The sequence below is a fragment of the Watersipora subatra genome, chromosome 11 (assembly GCF_963576615.1).
Source record: "Watersipora subatra chromosome 11, tzWatSuba1.1, whole genome shotgun sequence".
In the NCBI taxonomy this organism is placed as follows: Eukaryota; Metazoa; Bryozoa; class Gymnolaemata; order Cheilostomatida; family Watersiporidae; genus Watersipora; species Watersipora subatra.
Window position 1 is genome coordinate 43,335,201 of NC_088718.1, and position 26,397 is coordinate 43,361,597.

The 26,397-nt window shown below is 37.5% G+C and overlaps 1 protein-coding gene across 1 annotated transcript; it reads left to right on the forward strand.

The window, feature by feature from the left end:
- Positions 1-762: 762 nt before the first annotated feature.
- Positions 763-26,052, forward strand: LOC137408099 (receptor-type tyrosine-protein phosphatase beta-like). The gene is made up of 14 exons (XM_068094493.1): positions 763-778; positions 1,147-1,329; positions 2,640-2,757; positions 3,638-3,739; positions 5,860-6,030; positions 7,049-7,223; positions 7,924-8,014; positions 10,137-10,213; positions 11,660-11,789; positions 12,567-12,697; positions 13,047-13,198; positions 22,438-22,573; positions 25,390-25,552; positions 25,857-26,052. The coding sequence occupies exons 5-14, from the start codon at positions 6,002-6,004 to the stop codon at positions 25,943-25,945; spliced, it is 1,173 nt and encodes a 390-aa protein (XP_067950594.1). The 5' UTR covers positions 763-778; positions 1,147-1,329; positions 2,640-2,757; positions 3,638-3,739; positions 5,860-6,001; the 3' UTR covers positions 25,946-26,052.
- The last annotated feature ends 345 nt before the right edge of the window (positions 26,053-26,397 follow it).

Sequence of the window (26,397 nt, forward strand, 5' to 3'; positions counted from 1 at the left end):
AGAAAAAAATGTCTTTTCTTTTGAGCATTTCAACAACGATCAAGTTTTGCCAATGTCAATCTGAAAAACGTCCTGGCAATAACATCACCTCAAACAACAAACCAATCTCAAGTGATTGAAAAATCTCTATACTTTTTCATGAAAACGTTTTAAACTTTACATTAGAAGCATTTAATTTGAAACAAGCCATTTGTGCTTTTGATTTATATTATAGTTTGTATATGTACATGTATCTACTAATAAATAAGTAAATATATGGACTTGTGACAGTGCTCTGATAATTTGAATGCTCTGATAATTCGAACACTTTTGCTCGGTCCCTTGAAGTTCGAGTTATCCATGTTTGACTGTATATATATATATATATATAAATATATATTATAATATGATGTATATATTTATATATTATAATATATGTATATGCATTTATAAATATATTATATATATACAGCTTTGAAATATAAATACATACATATAAATACGAAGATAAGTATGACTGATAGGCTGATAAGGTGTGGACTATTAAATAAGGAATGATTGGTACCGTGAGTTTTAATGGTCAATTTATAGACTGATAACATAACATTGTTATGTAGGGGATACATTCTGTCATACAACGAAAAACGTGTCAACATATCAGCGAGTCGAACAAACCACATTATTGAAGGACTGTCATCCAACACTGCATATAACATCACATTAGTAGGCTATGTGATCAGGAAAGGTGAGATACTTGAAGGAAGATCGGCTACAATTGTTGAAACCACGAAAGGAGGAGGTAAGTTTATATGATATTGTTTTAAATATTAATGATGGTGAAATTAATGTTCTTTTATTGTAGCTTTTAAAAACTTTGAATAAACTAAAAACAGAAAAACAAGGAATGAGCTGAAGGGTAAGAGAGGAGATGGAAGGTGGATGCAATGACAACTCGAGGGAAAACAATTGATTTTTACTCTGAATGAATTAATTGAGCAAAACAAACAGATTGTTGAAAGTTTCTCTTGAAATAAATGGTAAGACAAGCTTATATATATTTTTTTTAATTATAGTTTTAGTTTTATTTGTGCAAAAAATGTAAACATAAATACAGTTATTACCTTTCAAATAAAAATAAGCAAACCCCTTCTTGTACTACAATTTTAGTTCCAAGCTCACAAACCCTCAGCAGCTCTGTGAGAGAAGGTTGGATAAATGAAGTTTCAACGACCTACATTCAATTCACTCTCACCAATGACTTCTCTGAAATATTCTCCCAGAAAAATGGACAGATCATTGAATACCAGATCCTTGTGCTCGCATCTGAATCAAACGATGGCTACCGCAAAGGTGAATGTGAAATGTTTTATTTTTCATTAAATTTTATATTTGCATCTCAATTATGCTTTGTACAGTCGAGCATCCCTCTTGTTTATAAAGTTTGAATATTCAGTTTATTGACAGAAACTTTATTAGCTGCTCTCATCTTGACAGTTGGGAACAAAGAGAAAGCTTCGTATAAAAAAGCTATGGGTACCAATAAGCAAAAAGCTTCCAGAAAGCACAATGAGAAAGCACAATGAGAAAGCACTATGAGAAAGCACTATGAGAAACCATGGAACAGCTATAATTATTGCAATAGTCTGAATATGAAGCTAATTCTTCATATTCAGTATGATATCTGCCTCATAATTTGAAACTTTCACAGTTTAGAGCAGATGTTTCTACCAGATCATATGTTAATATATTTTATTTACCCCACCAACCAGCAAAAGCATGTACTATACCTTTTTAATAAACACTTCAGAAAATTACACTTGACCTTGAAATTAATACATTATATGAAACTGCGCAGAAACATGAAGTCACTTGTGAAGATGTAAAAGGGTAATGAAATAATTAATAATGTTTTATTTTTACTTTTCTATATAAGTATTGCCATGATCATGCACAAGTTTTGAGATCAAAGTCATTGGAGCTCAGCTTACTCCCAGTAACATTCAAAAGAACTAATTTGATTTATAAATTTCTAATAACCTTTATATTTAGTACGTTTTGTTTTTAATTTTTACTAGCTTCTTTGCTCAAGTTCATAAAACTATAACACTACAAGACCGACGCTGTAACATTTGATATCTTTTAAGTATTTATTAACAATTGTGCAGCTAGCTGTTTTCTGTTTGGTCGACACGTCCGACGATCTATCTCGACAAACTACAACGTCATGGAAGTTGAATATATGATAGATATAATGCTTTGTAACTGTTGTTTTTCTCACAAGTGCAGCGAGATATGTTACTATTAAAATTAAATTTGAGAAGTTTCTCTTTTTTGAAACTATGTTATATTAAATTTTTTACGTAGTGCGAAGCATAAACTTTGCATAAACATAATTTTTTACCTTATCTGGAATTTACATTATAAGAGATATACGTTATAGGAGCTTCTACTGTACATGTATATAGATTTGACAAAATGTGTATTTTTATACTTGACTTGCTAGGACATGACGCTAGTAATTTAACCAGACTGTGTAGAGACATAAATTTTGCACTTGTTACAATTTAGCTACAAGCTTGTCTGTTATTTAGACACAGTTGTTAAGAGCATCAACTTAGAATACTATTTGTTGATTAATTAATAATCGTATTTGTCGTTAGATGGAACAGGAAAATCTGAGATCGTTCAATCTTGGGGCCAGGCTCAAAGTTATAAAGGAAAGTCTCTACAAGCTTATGCGATTGGAAGTGTTGTTGCAGCTTCACAGGCTAATCAAAGGTATTTTGGTTCTATTTCACCTTCATTTATGATTCACAACACTTTAGACTCTTGAGATTGTGACTAAGTTAACCTCGTAGTACGCGGACTCTGAAAATTATTTCCTTTTCACACCATCTCATTATCACACTGCTTGTTATGATGTTTCAAGGTTGACAGTTTTGGTTAAAAAGTTACTTCAAATTTGAAGGGAACTAAATAGAAATGGCCCTAGGTCACATGACCTGATGTGAACAAATTAAATTTGGTATCATTGCCTAGCTAAAATATTAGTTTTGCTGGCCTATGTAGAAGTTTTCCACTTGAAAGAATATTTATGGTAGGAAAACTGTGCAAAACATGCCACTAAAATATGTTACATTTGTCACTACTAAGGGGTAAATCTGTAACTAGATGCTTTACTGCTATAAGCAGATGTGACATGAAAAGTTAATTAACTGTACCCTGTCATAAACTTTTCATTAACCTTACCATAACTATAATTTAAATTAATTTGTGTTTAATATTTATTATAGTTATTTAATCTTTAGTACTAAGAAGTCTGTGTTTGTCTCCTTTGGCTGACCTTATGCTGACCTTTTGACCTTTGGCTGTTGAGGAGGATTAGGTAGTTTTACAGATGCTTACACAGCCCTTTATACGAACAGCTATAGTCAAAATTGAGACAGTAATTTGTTTTCAATGCTAAAAGACTGTAAATTTACAGCTTATATGTACTATATTTAAAGCCATTAAACAAATTTTATACTAGCAAAATAAAATTTTTTACACAGCATAAATTTTGCTGACTCAGGAGCTTTTGTATTAGTTGTATACCATAATCATTTATCATATATGAATGATCATATATACCATGTTACCATATATTATTATCTATTAGAAGAGGTGGGGCGACTCTAAAGACAGTAGGGGATGATGATGACTGTGAAGTTGGTGAAGAGAAGTACTGTAACGCTCATCTTAAACCCAACACTAACTACTGGTGAGTAATTGCTTACATCTCGCATCTTGCAGAAATCTCTAACAACAGAAAGCTTTGGAAGCTTTCTCATTTTCATTAGACTGTATTTCCAATAAATTTTGTTTATCATTTGTTTTTAAAAACATATTGAGCAGCTTAATCAATATGCAAACCTCAATAGCGCTTGTTTTATGAAATGCATATACATGTATGTATATATTTGGTTTTTTTATGTAGAAAAATTGTTTGAAACCCTTGAAGAAGCAAGGCACTAAGAACCATGTCAAACCTTGCACCGCTTTTTTCTACCTATCTGGTCATGTCTTACCCTCTCATATCCTACCTTCCCCTACCCTAACGTTCTGCTCTACCCTGTTAGCTCTACCTTGTCTTGCTCCTGAACTGTTATTCTCTGTCTTATCCTGCCTTGACTGGCACAGCCCAAGCACAACCTGTTTTGCTTTTAAACCGCACAATCATACCTAAAATTACCATGTCACATAAATGCAACTATTTTGACTTTTGATGGAAGAACTGATCAATTATTTGTTTGTACCAATTAATTTACATCAAATGACATCAGAACTTTTCAAAACCTTACACCGTTTTAAGTAACAGTATAAATTCTGATAAAAAGGAAAAGTTGATTATGAAATACAAATGCATTGATTCAAGTACATTTAGTGCAAGTTAAAGTAACTCACACCACATATTTATTTAACTCGCTATGACTGAACCTACAATTCTCTTCACGTATCATGAAGGTGAAGTAACTATAAAACCTTTTCCTGATTATTATTATTATTATTTGTTAATTTAGTCTTTTTAAGTAGTTGAATTATTTACGTATTTTTAAAACATGCATTGGCTCTAATGCTATATGAAGATCCTTGAAGTAATAATAATGTAGGCTTTAGGTTGCGGATTGAATTACAAGACATAATGCCTTTTCATAAAAACGTTTGCTCCAACTTATAACAGTTTTGACACGCTAAAGAATTGTAATCAAACTTTTTACATCTAAGAATGAAAGCATTATTTTTAGCAAAACGTAGATAAAGTGTATTTTTTATTGGCTGAACTGATTTTCATGCAAAGCAACTTCAGCAGAATACAAGTATTGAACTCTAATCTAAAAAAACTAGATGATAGTCAACTTTTGGACCAAATTGTTCTAACAGCAAAAATATTATTCGTCACACATGCTTAAAACAGCATGTTACTTGTCTCTTGATTGTTCACTTTTTACTCATACTTCAGTCTCGTAACTGGTAACTAGTACGAGCTGTCAATGTGATTGCCAGTCTCTCTCTCTCTCTCCCTCCCTCTCTCTCCCTCTCTCTCCCTCTCTCTCCCTCTCCCTCTCTCTCCCTCTCTCTCCCTCTCTCCCCCTCTCTCCCTCTCTCTCCCTCTCTCTCCCTCTCTCTCCCTCTCTTTCCCTCTCTCTCCCTCTCTCTCCCTCTCTCTCCCTCTCTCCCTCTCTCTCCCTCTCTCTCCCTCTCTCTCCCTCTCTCTCCCTCTCTCTCCCTCTTTCTCCCTCTCTCTCCCTCTCTCTCGCTCTCTCTCGCTCTCTTTCCCTCTCTCTCCCTCTCTCTCCCTCTCTCTCCCTCTCTCTCGCTCTCTCTCCCTCTCTCTCGCTCTCTCTCGCTCTCTTTCCCTCTCTCTCCCTCTCTCTCCCTCTCTCTCCCTCTCTCTCCCTCTCTCTCCCTCTCTCTCCCTCTCTCTCCCTCTCTCTCCCTCTCTCTCCCTCTCTCACCTTCTCTCTCTCCCTCTCTCTTTCTCTCTTTCTCTCTTTCTCTCTCCCACTCTCTCTATCTCTTTCTCTCTCTATCTCTCTCTCTCTCTCTCTCTCTCTCTCTCTCCCTCTCTCTTTCTCTCTCCCTATCTCTCTCTCCCTCTCTCTTTTTCTCTCTCTCTTTTTCTCTCTCTCTTTCTATCTCTCTCTCTCTCTCTCTTTTTCCCTCTCTCTGTTTTTTTCTTTATTCCACTGTCGGTTTAACCATGACTGCCTGACAGTTTTGTATTTATTTCTGACTTTTATTCGGCTCTGTTTTCTGCCTTTGCTTACAACTATTAATACTAATAATCACGGTTCAAACAAACATTGCTTGGTTCTGTTGCTACAATTCTTGTTTGTCAAGCATATACTTACGAGGATGGACTAGTGGGGAAGGCTACGCTGACTCGGAGTGCGTTGTGCAAGAACGAACAAAACTTGACATCATTCCAATTGCTATTGGAGCGGCTGCTTTTTTGGTTGCCGTGATATTACTCATCATAGTTATGGTTGTACTAAAGAAGCGTAAAGACAGGTAAGGCAACTCCTTGTGATTAGCAATAATTAGTCTCTTTAAACCATAATTGCCACGTACCAATTTTATCATATTTTTTAGATAAATCAAACATGCTGATTCCAATTTTGTACTCAAAATAAAGATTGATCCACTAACTTTCAAAGTAATAAAGGCTTTTTACAGCGTTTTAATATTGGTCTCGAAAAGAACACAATCGTCACAAGTTCTAAATTATGAATTTAGAATGATAGAAATGGGTGTCTTAAAACCCATTATTATCTAAATTCAGCCTTCAAAATAACCTCAATTTTTTCTGAAAGGAAGATAAGCTATTTAACGTTGCGTATTTAAAAATGAGCTATCAAAGCATGATAACAACGCTACTTTGTTATAATAACACATTTTTTTGAGACCATTTTTCTCGATTTTCAGCTTATTAAACATCCTGTAACAAGCTACGAGCAATTTTAAATAGTTTATCTACCTTTCATAAAAAAACTGAAAAGATTTTGCAGGCTGAATTTAGATTATAATGGGTTTTAAGACACTCATCTCTATCATTCTAAATTGGAATAAATATTCCTATAGCTATATTGCTATAGCTGATATCGGCTACTGTGTTTAAGTTGCAGCATTACGTGTCTCTATTCTGTCAGACTCTTTGCAACTAAAGACGTCATAATCGCACTCTCGCTTGATCTGTGTGTTTTAACCGTGATGAGCATTTTCAGTGCAATCAGGTTTATTCAATTCTAATTTTGAAACATCCTGGCAGTCAGATCTCCTCAAACATCAAAAAGTATCACAAATGATAGAATAATATCGATAATTTCAGATAAACTCTACTAAAATTTTGTGTAAGTTCTATTTTACTCAAAAAGCTCAACAAGGTTACAATTTAGTTGTTGTCTGATTCATATCTGATGATATGTATGCTGATTGACTGATTGATATTATATATTTATTAAGTAAACAAGTAAGCTAATAACTTGAACTCGCATATTTTCTGCTAACATTTTAAAAATGTAAGTTGCAGACTAGGGGGTGAATCTCCAAAATTCATGTCTCGAACAGACTCACCTACCTGGTCTGGAGATAATACAGAAACCGATGAGCAAGAGCAACCGGCACCTGTTTCACAGAAAGATTTTGTAGCTCACACTGAAAACATGCATAAAGACCAGAACTTCCTGTTCTCTGAAGAGTATCAGGTATAATTCAGACTCTTAATAGCATCCAAATAGTATAACACAGACTCTACCACCAAGTCTGATTCAAGTCTGATAAACGTTGTGTGAAGCTCATTGAATATATTCGTGTCTGCAAAATACAGCGTAAACCTTATTGCGCCTATGCGTGTCTGAAGAGTACAATGAAAAGCTCGATGAGCTTAATCTATATTTGAAGTGTACAACAAAGAGCTCATTGAGTTTGAAATTAGCTGAAGAGTGTTAGCTAAAGCTCATAGAGTGTGATTTATTTCTGAAGAGCATCATGAAAAGCTCATTGAGTTCAACACTAGCTGAGGAGTTTTATGTAGAGTTTGATTTAAGTTTGAAGAGTACGATGTAGAGCTCATTGAATACATGTGTAATTCTAACAGATCAATCATTAGGCATGCTTCTGTTGTTAAATAAGCAAAAGAGATGTCAGTGCACAATTAATCAAGTTGTATGATGGTTAACAACTATGAACTTATAAAGCTGTTGAGAGAAGGCCATTTGAAAAGTTACTAATAAAATGTTGAAACAGGTTTGCTCCAAAGTAAACCTTGTTTTCATAAACTTTTTAAAAATATTCTTGTGCATTCAATGTGTGTAGCTTATGGCATTAAAATCTTTTTTGTGAAAAATGTTTTTACTAATGTATCTGTTAACATATTTGCTTAATGTTATTTTGTGATGATTGCAGACTTTGCTGAGGATGTCTCCAAAAAATCGACATAATGCAGCTGTTTTGGAGCCGAACACTTCTAAAAATCGTTGGGTTGACATTCTTCCCTGTACGTATGCTTAGTTATACAGTGTGTGATGTTATACAGTGTGTGATGTTAAACAGTGTGTGATGTTATACAGTGTGTGATGTTATACAGTGTGTGATGTTATACAGTGTGTGATGTTATACAGCGTGTGATGTTATACAGTGGGTGATGTTATACAGTGTGTGATGTTATACAGTGTGTGATGTTATACAGTGTGTGATGTTATACAGTGTGTGATGTTATACAGTGTGTGATGTTATACAGTGTGTGATGTTATACAGCGTGTGATGTTATACAGTGTGTGATGTTATACAAGGTGTGATGTTATACAGTGTGTGATGTTACAAAAACTTTAGTGTCTATCTTAAAACATCTGAATTTAAGACTTGGTTCAAAGTCAATTTGCTTCATTTATAAAAAGTCTAGCAAACTGGGGCAAATATTCTAGCACAAACACTTTTTAGAGCTGAGTAAAAAAACAGTAATAAATACTTTGAGTTACCATATGTAATATTGAAAAGCACAAAGTATAAAAAATGTATGTAAAAACTTACAATAAATTTAGTTATAATAACAATCAGTAAAAAAAGACTTCATTGTTAGATCTAAGTAGAAGTTTAGGCCCGACAGTTTGTAAATTTGGTCATTGACAGAGAGTAGAAGTATGCAAGGTAAGATGACTTCAACTAACACTAGGTATAGTTAAAGTTACCTTATTTTGTGTAACTTAATATTTTAATATTTAGCTTCTAATTTTAATAAACTCTTCCACTTTTACTTGCAAAACTGTAGCAAGTCAAAAAATGAATCTTTTTCTTGTTTGCTAGAAGTTAATTCATAATTCGAGTCCAGGACTTTTTCCAAGGCTAGTTTCCTAAACTTTGTGTGTAGAGACAAAAGTAGTGTTTGATTTAGAGCTTCCATAATTGTAGATTGATAAAAAATACTGTAAAATTATTCAAGAATCTTTTATTCTCATGCAAGTTGATTTTGTACAGCAATCAGGCTGCTATATTAACTAATTTGTAAGAAGGCTTTCAAACCTTTACTTTTCATTCAGGTCACTCTTTTGAGACCTGACTAATAGCATTGGCTTGAGACTAGCAGATACCAGTTAATAGCGAATTGTACTGTTACGTGTATACATATCATGGCCCATTGCTCGGTGTATCTAGCTATAGCTGTTAAAACCTTTTAGCAATATAACGAGGATATTGCTGCGCAGCACCAAGCTGCTACGATGACACACCAGCCTCCCCTTTGCCACCAGCCTTCACCACCACGGCGATACACGCCTGCAGCAGAATGCTGTCATCGATCTCACGGCAGTCCCTACTGCCGACCAATAGGCTAACCAATCAGCAGCCTCACTGCTAACCAATAGACTCTCAAGTCCGATCTCCAAAGCTCAAATTGCTTGTCAGTAGAAGTACAGCAATGCAGACGATCAGCTCACTTGCTCTCCACTGAGCTTTCTGCCAAGCATTTGTTTAACGCCTGCTTATATAGCAAGACCTGTTAGTTCCACTCCCCCTCGGCTTTTTCTTGGTTTACCGGCTAATCACTGAAAAGCCTCGGATATTTACATAATATCCCACAAAACCTAGGAATGAAAAACTTGCTTTGTGCTGAGTTTGATCTGGGAACCTTCTGATTCATCAAGCAATAATTTAACAAATTAAGCTACGCGAGATGCAATGAATACATTAGGCGATATGAGTTGTTATGTCGGTTAAAAAGTGCGTAGCACTCTGCGTTACACAACATCACTAAAGCTTGCTCTCACGGCTCTTATTAGTAAGTTTACCAATACAGATAGTAGCTTACTAAATTAAATTAGTCATTGGCAATGTGTCAGGCTAATGTAAAGTGGCAGGCAACTACATTACTTGCCACTGTTTATAAGCAGTTTTTTAATACCCATGCAACGCCAGGCAGTTGGCTAGTATATGTATATATTTATATATACATATATTTACATATATATATGAGTTCTGGTGTTGTTAGCTGTAAGCTCTACTATTTCATACTCTTGCAAGTAACTTCGCTTGAATTTCTTTAATTTTGCTTCTTTTAAAGAAGTTTAGCTTAAAAATGAGTTTAATAACTAGTCCTACTTTTAATCTCTATTTATCTATTTCAGTTGACCATTCTCGAGTGAAACTTCTACCTGCAGAAGAGGAAATTGGTTCAGACTATATCAACGCTAACTACATGCCTGTAAGAATTCTTTAATGTATTTTACCGATGGCCACAGGATGCTAAATTGTTTAATTGCATATTTATGGCTATCTTAACTTAACCTTTGTAAACAATGTTTTTTTAATAGAATAAGGGGTGAAACACACACATTAACAATTTTTTACAAATTAATTACTTTTTGTAAATCATTGTTACAAACCTAGAGAAAGAGCTGCCGTCGATAATTTTTACAAATTAATCACTTTTTGTAAATCATTGTTACAAACCTAAAAAATGAGCTGCTGTCGATGTGTCCTTTTTAAATTATTATTTCTGCTACCGTAGCAAACTAAAGTAGCCCAGTTTATTGTGTGTAGCTCAATCCATTCTGAGTGATTCAATATGTATCATTTGCTTTAACTTTCATTTGCATCATCAGTTTAAGATGTTTTTAATGCTGAGAAAGTTATAATTGTATAAAAAAGTTTTATATCTAATCAATAAACTCAACTGCAGCTTTGGCGCTTAAAACAATGATTTGCATTTAAAAATAGGTACCAGAAGTCTTGCAAGTCAGTCGGTTATACTGTTCAGAAATAAATAAAATATAGTAGTTACTAAATACTAGCCAAATCCACTTTTGACATTTCTATGGTAAAACTTCTCAACTCAACCAGGCAAGTTGTTCAAGTTCAGTTCAGTTTATATAATACCTATATTATCAGGATGACACCACTGACAAACCATAGGAATGTTTTTGTTCTAAACACACATCTTGTGTATGATGTTGTAATTACAGTTAATAAAGTTATGATGCAATTAAAATGATTTTAATATAATTTGGTTTATATAGACATCACAACCATAAAATTTGATGAAACAGAAAAAAATGAACTTTTGTGAGCTTGAATAAATTTGTGGTATACATGGATCTTTTAAAAAACAATAAATGAATAATTCAGTATACAATAGTTGGTTTACTGGTTCTGTTTTATGCACTCAATTTATACTCAGCATCACAGATATAATAAAATAATTACCCAATGAATACTTACTTCACAAGCTAGGAGTCTAAATCTTTACTTAAACAATAGCCGTGTTTTAAGCCAGGTTGATAATAGTTATGCTACGCACAGCAACCAACAGTGCTAGCTCTTCACCCAAAGTGCTTTAAATGTGAGTATTTTAGGCAGAAAAATGTTTTAATAAATTTAACTGGTGTAATCAATGTAATTACAATCATTCATCACTAGGATCAGTTGAATAATAATTGTAGTGTAGTAGATTAGATCCCTGGCCTTCAAACCTAAAGATTCCAAGATGAAATTTGTTGTAAAGCGGAGTTTTAATTGCTAGATTTTACTTGTTATAACTGGACAGACAGTGGAACTGATATTCATATATAAATGTAGATTCCTTGCGATTATGTTGATAAAACCAAGCCGCGTCATGCAAGTTTGTATCAAATAATTTTTAATAATGTAGGGATTCATGTCTCGCAGAGAATACATAGCTACCCAAGGTCCTCTTCCTGGAACCATCGATCACTTCTGGAGAATGGTTTGGGAGCAGAATGTTTCTACAATTGTCATGTTGACACAGCTGATTGAAAAAAGTAAGTCTTTATGAAAATCAATCAATCAAAGGATCACAGATAATAGCTATTAAAGTTTAATTACATATCTTGATAGAATAATTAAAATAATTTTATTTTCAAATATTTTATTATGTGAATATAGTTAAATATAGGCATACAAATAAGACTTACGTTTTCAGAATAAAAATGTCAATGATGCTGAAAGACTACTAATATAATCTTTGCCCAGATTTTGCTTTTGCCATTATTCAAGACAAATAACTATTTTAGGCAATTCGCAGCCACTATTTTGGTTTTGATGCACTTTTTATTTGCATAACATTATTAGGATAATAGAACATTTTTAGGATAATAGAATATTATTAGGATAATAGAGCACAACAGCTGATAAAAATAAAAATGTTTCAAATAATTCTGACTTGGTTTACTTATGTGCCTAGTAAAATGTTGACACAGATTACTTTTAACGCTGACAACTTTTTCATTCATGCAGAACTTGAAGCAATCTAATACTATTTTTTGGGTGTCTGAACTGAACATTAAAGTAACTAAAATGAATACATTTGTATATAGCAAAACTATGCATAAATAAGAAATCTATACATATACATATATACATTGTATATAGATCGCAACATAGTCAGATCTCGTCAATGATTCTTTTTTCTATCTTCCTAAATGGAAAGCTGTATTAATGTTAAACATCAGAACTGTCAAACAATCCTAGTTTTTTGTTGTATCTTAAAAAGTTTGAGTCGTTTCTGTTATACACTGTAAAACAAACATGCTTTACAGACAGGAGGAAGTGTGAACAGTACTGGCCAGATGAGGTTGATGAAGGATCAGCGTATGGAGATTTAGTGGTTACTCTGGTATCCACTTCAATACTACCAGAATACACTATTCGAATCTTTGATGTTCAGATGGTAAGTGCGTAGATGTAGATATATTCCCATGCTTTATATTCTTGAAGCTACGCTCTTTGTTAATGAGTTAAAGAATTATACACAAATATAAACAATTTGGTTTGGATTTTACGCATGATCAAGTCTTGTTGATTTTAATCTTAAAACAACCGGCCAGTCAGATCACCTCAAACATCAAAAACAATCACAAGTAGTAGAAAATTTTTGTAAGTTCACCATAAATATTTTAAATGACCGATTTTTTTAATGTTAGCTAATAATTTGTTCTACTGATAACCATTAGAACAGTCTTCGAGCTGCAGGCACTTATTATTTTTAAAACCGCTTCTCTACCTTCACCATCTTACAGAAAGATGCAAAAAGAACGGTCAAACATTTTTCTGTGTCTTTCTGGCCTGACTTTGGATGTCCAGAAGAAACCTCAAGTCTGCTAAACTTGGTGAGGGTGGTGAGAAGCCACTTGAAGCCTGAGCCAAGAGGCCCTTTGGTCGTACACTGCAGGTATTTTCATTTACTTAATTGGTGTCTGGTAACTCCTAAAACCTCAGGTTAATCATGGCAAAAAATGGAACTTTGGTACAACACAATTTAAATCTAAAAAATTTGTACACTAACACAAAATAAGTGGTCAAAAGATTTTCAACAAAAGATTGCAGCGTTTTTTTAGCTTTATAAATAAAGGAGATATTCTTAGTCATACATACACTAGAGAAAACTAGAGTGACAGTACTCTAAAGATTAAAAAACCTGTAATAGAGGAGAAATCTTGGATAAGTTTTCTCTCATCTTTTCTATTAGATTTATATATTTTTTAAAAGTAATATATATCATATCAAAGAAACTAAGTTGAAAGGAAAACTCCAAACTCTATGAGTTAAGTAGAGAGACAGCCTGACAAGCAGCAAGCGTAAAAAATGCTGTGTCCTATATATATATATATATATATGTGTCATGATCACAGAAACCATGGTTAAGTCGGGATGATAAGATTTAGAGTTGTTTGCATTAACAAAAGGAGAAAATTCTCACAATTATTTTGCAAAAAAAATTTTGATTCTAGCTTAATTACAACAGGTTTTATGGTCAATAAACTGAATGCATGTTTACCATCAGTGCGAAAACCTAGTTCCGAGAAAACTGGTGTTAAAGTCTGAGAAACGAAAACCGATGCACAGTTTTTTTTGCATTTCAAAACGTCGTAGCAACCAATATTAAGAGGTTGTGATAATTATCTAGATTTCTGTATTTGTATCAAAAAAATTATGCTGAATTTAAAAATTTAAACAGATTTTGGCTGGTCGTCGTAGAAATAGCTGTATATCTATAAGAAAATGTATTACTGTGGCAGATTTGTTACTCCTCGTATTATACAGCTCATTTCAAGTGCATGCTTACTTACATTATTAGTCAACCCCGCGTCATTAACCCATATATGGTCATTATTACCATATATAGTCATTATGCCCTTATATGGGCGGGCTGCAACCTATATAAAGGAAGGCATAGCCGCAGTGGGGGCAGTTGTTTTGTAGTCTAGTCAATACAATTATACACACACACACACACACTCTCTCTTCATTTCTCGCTTGAACGGTCAGCAAGAATTAATGCAGGATAGTTGACCAGTATAGGCATCATCGGTCAGCTGGTTGACTACGGGGGGGGGGGCCAGCAGCTAAAGGTGCCCTGACTGGGTCGACCTAATTAGTAGCAGAGAGGTCGACCTAAGCTAATCAGACGACGGACCTTAGGGTTGATGTGGTCTTCTATAATCACATACAGTTATAGGCACGGCAAGCTAATGTAAGCCGACCTGTCGGGTCGCCATTAGGTACACTGGTAGACCAAGACAAAAACCAGTACACTGGTGGCAGCGGTGGGATCGTCTGACCATGCCTGGAAGGCGGTCAACTAGGAGAGAGGCAGCTGAGGCTGACCTCCATCAAGCTGATCAGTATGGGCGGATGGCTGACGCCATAACTGAGGCTTTACGGCAATTTCGACCAGAGAGGGACTTCAAGCCCCCTAAGTTTGATGGCAGTGATGATGTTGAACTGTTCATCAGTCAGTTTCAGGAAGTAGCTGAAGCTAATCAATGGTCTGCAGGGTCAGCACGTCTGCACCTCAGAGAGGTGCTGAATGACGGTGCTAAAAGCTGTGGCAGGGGAGAAACTACAGATGCCATCTTTGCAGCCTTGAGAACTAAATTTGGTCTGACAGTTAGAGAGGCCAGGAGTCGATTAAACCTCAAGAAGGAAGTCAAGGTTAGCTTGCAAGATCATGCTGCGGAAGTAGAAAGACTAGCCAATATAGCTTATGCTGATCTGCCTGAGCACCATCGTGCAAATATGGCATTAGATGCTTTCTCCATGACATTGGGCAACACCTATCTACAGAGGCATCTGTTAGCGGTGGGAGCACAGACTTTGGGAGAGGCAGTGCAGGCTGGAAATGACTTTCTGCAAATTCAGCCATTTAATCCTTGGTTGACCCAAAGGTCAACCATCATGGCTATAGATGGGGAGGAAGAGGATGACCCCAAGGCAGCCCAGGTCGACCTCCCACAAGCTACAAAATCGGCTACGTTGGAAGATGTCCTTGTAGCCCTAAAGGAGCTGACCACCTTGATGACAAGACTGGCGGTCAATGGTAGCCGACTCAGAAGCCAAGGTCGGACTACTCCAGAGCCGCAGCAAATCAGAAGGGCGACTAGCTGTTGGGAATGTGGAATAGTCGGACATGGCAGACGACAGTGTCCTCAGATGGTAGCTACCCAGCCAGCAAGAAACCAGCAGCAGGGAAACGGACATCGTCCACAGCAGTAGGGGGACATACTGACTGTGGACCCTCAAACCAGAGAAAGCCACCTTGGCAAACCCCACGTCGGACAGGTCGACCTCAGACCCCCCATGGGTCGACCTCAGTCCTACTACAAAACTCCTTTGACTCACTAACTGAGCAGCAAACAGAGGAAATCCAAATCCCAAACCCAGTGGTTACAGAAAAGCTCCAGACAAGGAGACGGCGTAAGAGGTGGCAGCACACCGGTCGGACGACTCAGCAGGTCGGTCCTGAGAGAGTGGCTGCGGACACCCTTTGGAAACCGTACAGTAGTAGCTATTTCTTACCTGGGAAGATTATGGGCCGACCTGCTCATTTCCTGATAGACAGTGGATGCACCTCCAACCTACTCAGCCGTCATGTCTTTGACCGGCTTCCCGCGGGGTTGAAGGCTCAGTTGGTAGAGAGAACAGACTATGGCACGATGGCTGATGGGTCTCGCCTAAACTTTCATGACATGTTGACCCTACCCATCCGAGTCAGAAGTGTACAATTGACTGTATCACTTCTTGTATGCCCCCTAAAAGAAGATGCCATCATCGGGATGCCATTCTTGACAGACCAATGCTGTGAAATGAATTTCCAAGAATCCACATTGGTAGTGAATGATCAGAAGCTGATCTGCACAGATCGGGACGGACGACCCTTGGTGAGCAAGGTGCAGGTTGTCCGTACCATGACACTTCAACCTCGGTCGGAGATGGTGGTTACATGCCGCCTCACGACCCACACCTACCAACCCTTAGGAATGGTAGAGGGATCAGGAGATCGGTACATGGTGGCTGCCAGCCTCCACCTACCTGATGAGAAGAGAAGAGTGGCCCTGTGTTGTTTGAACCCGACAGATTCCCCTGTACAGGTAGCATCGGGAACTGTGGTTGGCAGCTACACAGGAGTCGATGAAACTGAAATCGGCCAGCCCTGGACAGAGGGGGGGCCAAAGGGAGCGAGACCAAGCCAGGATACCCGGCCTGACCCAAAGGTGGCTCCTCACGTGAAAGAGCTGCATAGCCAAGCTATAGTGCACTGTAGGAGTGACTACGACAGACAACAGGTAGTTAGGCTCCTTGATCAGTATGCCGATGTTTTCAGTAAAGGGGATGGAGATGTGGGTCAGACTACCTTGGTCCAACATGAGATACCCACGATAACGGATGCTCAACCCATTCGGCAGACCCCATACAGGGTTGGCCCTGAGAAGGAAGCGGAAATAGATCGGCAGGTCTCTGAGCTGGCCAAACAGGGAATGATAGAGCAGGCATATGGAGCTTGGAGCTTTCCTGTGGTCCTGGTCAGGAAAAAGGATGGAACCTGGAGACTGTGCATTGACTATCGGAAGTTGAATGCGGTCACTAAACAGGACGCATATCCACTTCCTCGAATTGATGACAGTCTGGATGCTCTGTCAGGCAGCAAGTTGTTCAGCACTCTCGATTTGATGAGCGGCTATTGGCAGGTACCCCTGTCGCCGGGAGCGCAGGAGAAATCAGCCTTCATCACGAGAAGTGGGCTTTGGAGATGGAAAGTGCTGCCTTTCGGGCTGACGTCAGCCCCTGCCACGTTCCAGATGCTTATGCAGCGAGTGCTGCAAGGGCTCCACTGGAAGACGCTCTTGCTGTATCTGGACGACATCATAGTCATGTCAGCCGACCTCCAGAGTCACCTGTCTAGGCTGTCAGAAGTACTAGACAGGCTTCGACAAGCCGGCTTGAAACTAAAACCATCTAAGTGTACCCTCATGCAGACAAAAGTGAAGTACCTCGGACATGTGGTGAGTTCGACTGGGGTAGCCACGGATCCGGAAAAAGTGGAAGCGATCCACAGGTGGTCGGAGCCAACCGATGTGACTCAGCTGAGGGCTTTTCTCGGCACTACCGGTTACTACCACCGATACGTGCCCGACTACGCTTCAGTTGCCAAGCCCTTGACACTACTCACGGCAGAAGGGTCCACCTGGAAGTGGGGTCAACCTGAACAAGAAGCTTTCAGTCACCTCAAGTGGCTTTTGACGCATGCCCCTGTACTAGGCTACCCAGATCCGACCTTAGAGTACACCCTTGACACAGATGCCAGCAACGTCGGAACTGGGGCCGTATTGTCCCAGGTCCAACAAGGACAGGAGCGAGTTATCGCCTATCACAGCAAGACGCTCTCCCCTGCGGAGAGGAACTACTGTGTCACGAGGCGAGAACTCCTGGCGGTGGTGTTAGCCGTGAAACATTTTCGGCCCTATTTGTACGGTCGAGAGTTTGTCATCAGGACCGACCATGCTTCCCTAGTCTGGCTGCACCGGAGAAAGGAACCTTCCTGTCAGATAGCACGGTGGTTGGAAAGCTTGTCGGAACACAGATACAAGATCGTGCACCGAAAGGGAGAGAAGCATGGAAATGCTGATGGCCTGAGTAGGCAACAGTGTGAAGACTGCAAGCAATGTGCCTCAATAGATAGACGAGATGGTGGGCCTCCCCGCTCGGAGATCTGTAAGGAATTACAGGAGGGGACGATTCCATCAAGTTGAGTTCCCACGGGAAATCTGGATGAGATTGAGTGGCCACTTCTGCCCCAGCAATCCCAGAGATGGAGGAACCAAGCAGTGGGCGTCTCGGCAGATGTGGAGATCGACCAGGTCGGACCCAACAGCGGGCCTAGGAGGGACAAGGAGGCCGGCCCCAGGCCAATCCAGGAGGGCGACCCTAGTGTAAACAAGAAGGTCGACCAAGGCTTACTTCAGCCCCCTATTATAGAAAAACGGCCCTCTGCACAGACGAAAGCTGGCGAAATTGTTGCGCTACAAAAGAGAGCAGAGACGGCAATCGGGAAAATTTACCAGGCAGTGTTGACTGGTAGACCCATAGATGCCCAAGTTTTACAACTAGGCGACCCAGAGTTGAAGAGGCTAGCCAACATGTTTTCACAGCTACGGATCGATCCCGACGGGGTCTTGACAGCGACAATCCCAGGAAATGGTAGAAGCAAAGCAGTCACCGTCTGCCCTTTGCCTGTGCGGCAAGACCTAATCTGGGAGACACATAGACAGGCCCACAGTGGCGTAGATCGGACACTAAAAAGGGTCCAGTTTGACTGGTATTGGCCAGGAATGACCAGTGACATACGTCAGACGGTAATGTCCTGTGAAGTATGCCAACAGGCCAAACATGGCACTGGTGCAACAACCTCCAATAGACAGAGGCTCTACGCTGGTCGACCGTGGCAGAGATTGGCTGTAGAACTGGTCAGCCCCCTACCCTTAACCACCCGAGGAAACATCTGGGCTCTTGTGATGACCGACCACTTCACTAGGTGGTCGGACGCTATCGCAATCCCAGATGCCACCGCGCCTACAGTGGCCAGTACGCTGGAGGAAAGGGTTTTCAGTTATTTCGGATTGCCAGAAATAATCCATACTGATCAGGGGGCCCAGTTCGAATCTGACCTATTCCAGGAGCTGTGTCGACTTTGGGGAGTCGAGAAGTCAAGGACGACTCCATACCGGCCTGAAGGTAACGGTATAGTTGAACGGAATAACAGAATACTCGGAGACTCCCTGCGAGCCCTCCTTACGGGAAGAGGACAGGAGGAGTGGGATCTCGTGTTACCACATTTAATGAGAACACTGAGGGGGATTCCCCATTCAGCCACTAAAGAAACTCCAAATTACATGATGCTCGGTCGGGAGTTGCGCCTCCCTGACCAACTCCAACATGGGAGTTCAGTGGAATCTTTTCAGAGTACGAATGAGTACGCTATTGCAATCCAAGATCGGCTCTTATAAGCCCATGAGATTCTCAGGCACAGGCAGTCAGAAATCGTGGCTGAAGACACCACTGAACCACCACTGTTCAAGGCTGGCGACCTGGTCTGGATGACCCGCAGACGTCGACGGAAGGGGGAGAACTCCAAGTTGTCGGCCAAGAGAGTTGGGCCTTACCGGGTAATCCAAAGCTTTCCAAATCATACGTACACAATCGAACGCCGGGGACAGCGTTCTGTGCAGTCTGAACACCGGTTGAGGGCTTACAAACCCTGCAGCAATTATCATGGAAAAGCCCCAGTCTTGCTTGAGCCTAGTAGAAGGCCTAACATGCGTGGAGTAAGGAAAAACTTTGGAAAAACTCAGGCAGAGCCTGTCTTAGAAGCTGAAAATGCAGAAAAGGCAAATAGGAAGGACAACTCCGAAGGTGGCGATAAGACAACTCCTAAGGAAGCTTTTGACAACCCAGAAAGCCAGCCTTCTAGTGGAAAATGCCGAGATACAGAAAACTGCACTCCAGCAAGTGCGGAGGCAGGAGAGTCAGCTGTCCACCGACAGCCAGACAATGTTAGCAGGCCTCAGAGGAGTAGGAATCTGCCTCCGCACCTGCGGGAGTATGAGTTGAACAGTATCCAATTAAACAATTCGGGAGCGATTACTTCATTGGCAGCGGCTAGTTTAAAATGTGCTGCCATGCCCCAATCATTCAGTCAACACCAGCCTCAGATTTCCGTTCGGACTGTGAGTGTACGTCCAGAGAGGTTGGAAATCTCGATGCCAAGGAAGTCAAAGTCAGCCGCTGACCGGTTGGGGTTAGAGGCTCAGCAATTGCGTAGGACGGCCGCATACTTAGAAAAGCTGGCCGACCAGCAAGAGGCCAGCCCGTAACTGTGACAGTAACAAGCGGTTTAGACTCATTTCCTTCTCTATTTTATCACCTCATTACTATTCTTTTTTATTTTTAGTATTATTTTTATATATGTCTATATAGACGGATAGCCGTCTATAGGGTCGGCGTATGTGGCAGATTTGTTACTCTTCGTATTATACAGCTCATTTCAAGTGCATGCTTACTTACATTATTAGTCAACCCCGCGTCATTAACCCATATATGGTCATTATTACCATATATAGTCATTATGCCCTTATATGGGCGAGCTGCAACCTATATAAAGGAAGGCATAGCCGCAGTGGGGGCAGTTGTTTTGTAGTCTAGTCAATACAATTATACACACACACACGCACTCTCTCTCTTCATTTCTCACTTGAACGGTCAGCAAGAATTAATGCAGGATAGTTGACCAGTATAGGCATCATCGGTCAGCTGGTTGACTACGGGGGTCAGCAGCTAAAGGTGCCCTGACTGGGTCGACCTAATTAGTAGCAGAGAGGTCGACCTAAGCTATTCCGACGACGGACCTTAGGGTTGATGTGGTCTTCTATAATCACATACAGTTATAGGCACGGCAAGCTAATGTAAGCCGACCTGTGGGGTCGCCATTAGGTACACTGGTAGACCAAGACAAAAACCAGTACATTACCTAATTTTGCAGATATTAAAAACGGCTTGGCAGTGCCGCGATATTGAGCACAACCGTAGTATGATCAACAAAATGTTAAAAAATAATAATAGCAGTAACATATTGCACATTATTGGTCACTTTATACTTTGATCTTGCAAATTCGAATTATTTTTCTTATAATCAAATCTTATAAAATCGAATAATTATTCTTATAATTAAATATTGTAAAAATCTTAAATGAATGGTTAAGAATATATCATGGTCATTCCCTTTACTTACACTGCTTTTGGCATCAGTTGGAATACCAAAGTGTTATATAAACGTGTGTACTCACATGCGGTTGATGCCAAGAAGAAAGCCCTCTCAATCTCCCCACGCCTTTATACTCTCGTAACCTCTCGTACTTCCCGTAACCTCTCGTACTTCCCGTGACCTCTCGTAACTACCTGTAACTACCATGACCTCGGGCATTAGCGTAGCCCGCGGCCCACCAGCTCGATTATACAACACAAAGTACTCATTATAAGTGTCCAAAATGTCGGAATATCCCTCAAATCGGCAAAAAAGAAACGATTACGTTTTTCGGACGCCATTTATCAGTACTTCCTGTTTAGCATAGCAACGGTTTTAAGGGGTTTTTCCGAGGTTTTAAGACATTTATTATCTAAACTGGCTTCAGATTCAGAAAGATCACTCTTTGATTAGACCAGAAGCATGTGTTATCAAAATCCTTACCAAAATTATAAATTCAGTTAGTGGAACTTAAAAGTCGAATAACTCAACTTCGTGATTTGCGACTTAACCATGGTTTCTGTGACCGCGACCCATATATATATATATATATATATATATATATATATATATATATATATATATATATATATAGAGCACAACGTTTTTATATATATTTGTATGCATATATATCTATATATATGTTTGTATATAGATACATATGTATATATATATATATTTCTATAGAGATATATCTATATATATGTTTGTATATAGATACATATGTATATATATATATCTATAGAGATATATCTATATATATGTTTGTATATAGATACATATGTATATATATATATATATATATATACAAATATATATATACAGATACATCTGTAGAAAACTTGATATTTATATACAGTACTTATATATATATACTATATATATGTATACAGTATACATATATATATATGTATATATGTATGTGTATGTATATATGTATATATACATCAAAGTTTATATATATATATACATATATATATAGACTTCCAACCGCGTCTGATGAGTCCATTGCACGAAACAAATTTGTAGCGCAATTATTAAAAATGTACTTTCTTCCTAGTATTAGATATATATATATATATATATATATGTATCATTGACACATAAGTGATACATATGTGATATATATATATATATGTATATATATATTTACATATATCAATATACACTCGATGTCTTACTCGGCAATGCATGTAAGATTCATTTCTCACTCCTTCCTTCCAAGCGCTGTACGTTGACTGATTGGGCACACTAGCACTCACGTTTATACAGGAAACAAAATTACCAAAGCTGATTTATAACACAGTTTCACCCCCTTTTTTGGCTGTTTTCAGTGCAGGGGTTGGCAGAACAGGTACATACATAGCAGTTGACAGGCTTCTTCAAGAGATACAAGAGAATGATGAAATTGACATCTTTGCCATGGTATTGGAGATGAGAGACTACAGATGCAAAATGGTGCAAACCGAGGTAATACATTCCTTCTGTTCTTAGAAAGAAAAATATAGTTGTTTAGCTCAGTGAATATTATTATACTGTGGTATATAAATGTGATAGCTAATAAGTTAATTAATATGGTAGGAACATTATAATAGCACATATTTTAATGCATTAACACTATAATTTTCAAATGCTGGTTTATACTAGCTCATGCATGTTCTGCTACCTGTCAAGTATTGTCAAATGTTTACATGTGGGATTGACACTGCCACATATTGTCACCTGTCAAGTAATGCCATCTGTAACATTAAGTCATCAACACACAGCAATTCATTTGAAGCTTTTGAAAGGGCATGTCTCAGCTGAAGCAATCTAAGCTAATATAATGGAGGCAGACGAGTTATAATAACTCAAAGACTTAACATTGTTTTAGCACCTTCCTGTCTGCTAAAATGTGATTTTACTTGCTGTATTCTTGATAAGAAAGCTATCACTACTAAGCTATCCAATCAAGGGTTTCATAACTAATAAGCTGTCCAATTGACAATGCTCTTGCTAAAAAGCTGCCAAATAAAGATTGCTATTCCTAATAAATAAACCATTGATGATTTTATCACAAACTAGCTCTGCTACCCGGCGTTGCCCCAGTAATAACAAAGTCTTTAGACGAATTGATTTGTATTTAACATATAACAACATTTGCCATTCTAAATTTTAAACTACATATTATGAGAAAAGTGTTTTGTGGTCTTTTGTGTAGTTGAAACAAATTAGGAGAGAAAATAAAAACAACTGTTAAAGTTTTCAAACTTTGTCAAACAACTGTAACTTTTAAACTTCTTACCATGAAGAAAAAGTTTTGTGTAGGACAACTAAATTAAAAATAAATAAAACAACTGAAGAGGTTTTCAAACAACCGTAAATTTAAAAGTCCATAACTTGAAAGAAGTGTTTTGTCGAAATAAATTAGAAGCCAAAACTAAATTCATCATAACTTCAAAATGTTGGACTATGCTTTTGTATTTAGGATTGTGTTGGATATAGATGCATAATGTTAAATGTATTTATAATGTTTGCAAGAACTTGAGCACGTCAGGCTAAAAATCAAGTGTGAAAAATTATAGACCCTTTCAAGGTAATTATATGAACTCTTTGAATGCTGCATCACTCGTGTCAGGTGTTTTGGTGACTTTTTTTTACTAAAACATGTCATTTGGTTTTGGCTCTTGTTCTGTTCTTACTTGTTCTATATAACCTAAATAAACAGTATTTTATAAGGACATTTACAGCAACCAAATATGGTTGATAGTACCTAACCTGGGTAAAACCTTCTTGAAAAAAGGACATCTATCTGTGATCTAGTTTAAATTGCAAAAGTCTAAGCCAATTTATCTTGCAGTTAGAAACAAGTTGTTAAAATAGCATAAAAGAATTTGAAAAAAGCTAGAATAAATTAATGCAGAGTTATAGGATGCAATGAGAATATATGAAAACCAGAAGTGGACTTCTAAGACTTCGTTCACTATTAAAAAGAGAACTAGAGAAAGTTTAATGACAGTCTCCTAGCCTCTCATTAAACCTAGCCCTTTCGTTTCAGAAACTTAGCACTGTCATTAAAGCCTAGGCTCATTTAATCAGAGGCTCCTAGCTTCTGATTGGCTGATGAGCGTCCGATTTGTCGGTGCAACCGGGCACTGCTAGGTTTCTCCGACACCGACTTTCAGATCGGTGCTGACACCGATCTTTCTGTTCACACCTACCGACACCGACACCGACTCATCAAATTTGTCTGTGCACGACAAAATCGGTGACAAAATCGGCCAGTGTAAACGCACCATAAGAAGAGTACGATTGACTAACAAATAAATGTGTATCATAAAAAATATAATTATTGATAGCCAAAATGTCCTAAGATGACTGACAATGAGTTTACCTACAAAGAAAGCTTCAAATTTATACTAAAATATATTGTAACGAAGTTAGACATAAAACGTCATACAAAAAGGTAAAACTTGTTCATAGAAATAAAAAGTTTTGGATTATTGATTTTTGCAAAACTTCTATTTTTTATCAGTTAGAATATCAGTTACTAACAAATATAGCACAGTTGTTTTAATATCTAATATATGTATAGAAGTTTATAGTATGATTGAACGTGGGTTAAGGGAGCTGTCACAAAGTTATAAAAGTTTTGCTAAATATTTAAAAACTGTTCACAACATCACGAAGGAATGCATATTATTTTGCTGCTATCTATTTCTTTTGCCACTATTAACTAAATACTTATATTTCTTTTGCCACTATTAACTAAATACTTATTCTAGCAGTTTAAAAATGCTTCATAAGCAATTTAAATATACCTCTATTTTAAAAATATTAAATTTTTAAGTATTTTTCAATCATGTTATGCAAATTTACCAGTCGTTAATTTTCATATGTTCTGAGCCATTACAGATTTGTGGAAAGGCGAACATGATCCTCGTGTCATGTTGGTGTTTGTGCAGAAGTGCAAAAATGACACCCAAAGTTATGAACAACAAAATAATACTTAAATAGTGTTTTTGGATATAAAAAACTTTGTTGATTGCAATGATTAATCTCTGAATAGCTCAATTTAGTGAAAATGAATTCTTTTTACCTCAGAAACAATATTAAAAGAAGACTAACTTAAGCCTCTGATCTATAATACTATTACTCATAATAATATTATTATTAATAATAATTATTTGCTAAAATATCTATTACTAGTTTAATCACATTGTCTGCAATACAAAAAAAACTTCTCTCAATATTCAAACTTGTTTTTTCATACTCTCACTCGATCTTACAATCTGCCAATTTTATAGGACCAATATGTGTATATTCATGATTGTCTGAAAGCTGCTCTGCTGTCAAATCTCTCTGCTCGCTACAAAGTGACACCTGAAAATAGAGAAAGTTCAGCAACACGGACATCTGATGATGAGACATCTTCCCTCATGGACCACACCTACGAGAATCACCCTGCGGGTTCGTGATATGTTTCACTTTTGAGTTATAAAGAAACAAACTGCTGTATGAGAATCTTGAAACTTGTAACATAAATCAATAAACAAGTAAATCATTCTATTGATTGAAGGGAGCGTAACAACGTTGGTAAAATATACCAGCTTGCTGCCAAAACAAAGTTTGGATAAATAATCGACGGAGCCTGCATTGACTGATTTTACTTCTTGAAATGTTACTCATTAGTCAGCAGTCTTAACCTTTAACAGTTTTATGCCATCCAATGAAATGTGCAATTTCCAATTTATATTTATGTCTACTTTCACAGGTCTTGAAGAGGTGATGCTAACACCAATGGGTGGCAGCGAATTGAATGAAAACAAGGAAGACGACTCTGAAATGAGATCGGAACTTTAGACATCTAACTGGAAACTATCAATATTATCTGGTTTAGTTAAGCTTTACTCGACATCATGAAATCTAGAAAGCCTAACTATTGTAGCAGCTAATTTAAACATGGCTAGTAAAACAATTTTAGTTACTAAATTTATAAGAAATATGAAAATTAAATCAAAAGGTTTTACGCAATCTATTTTGGTTATTATTTTTCTTGATGTTGAAATGGAACAAAATATAGAAGTGCTGCACAATGTTACAACATTAGATAAAAATTGATGGATTTAAAAGTGTGTCAACCTAATTAATAATTTTTTAAACAACAATAATGACAATAATAATGACCATATCCACTGAGAATACTATAGTAGCGATAATTCATAACTAATAAAAAATGTACACTTTTTTTACTGATATGATTTATCAATTTCTTTTGAACTTTACCAGCATCATCACTGCTTTAAATTCTAATG

What these genes read in the sequence shown, in the direction of transcription:
- LOC137408099 (XM_068094493.1), top strand. Translation starts at nt 6,002, where the DNA reads ATGGTTGTACTAAAGAAGCGTAAAGACAG. An exon ending in CTAAAGAAGCGTAAAGACAG is followed by an intron (nt 6,031 to 7,048) that starts GTAAGGCAACTC and finishes TGTAAGTTGCAG; the next exon opens with ACTAGGGGGTGAATCTCCAA. An exon ending in CTACGAGAATCACCCTGCGG is followed by an intron (nt 25,553 to 25,856) that starts GTTCGTGATATG and finishes CTACTTTCACAG; the next exon opens with GTCTTGAAGAGGTGATGCTA.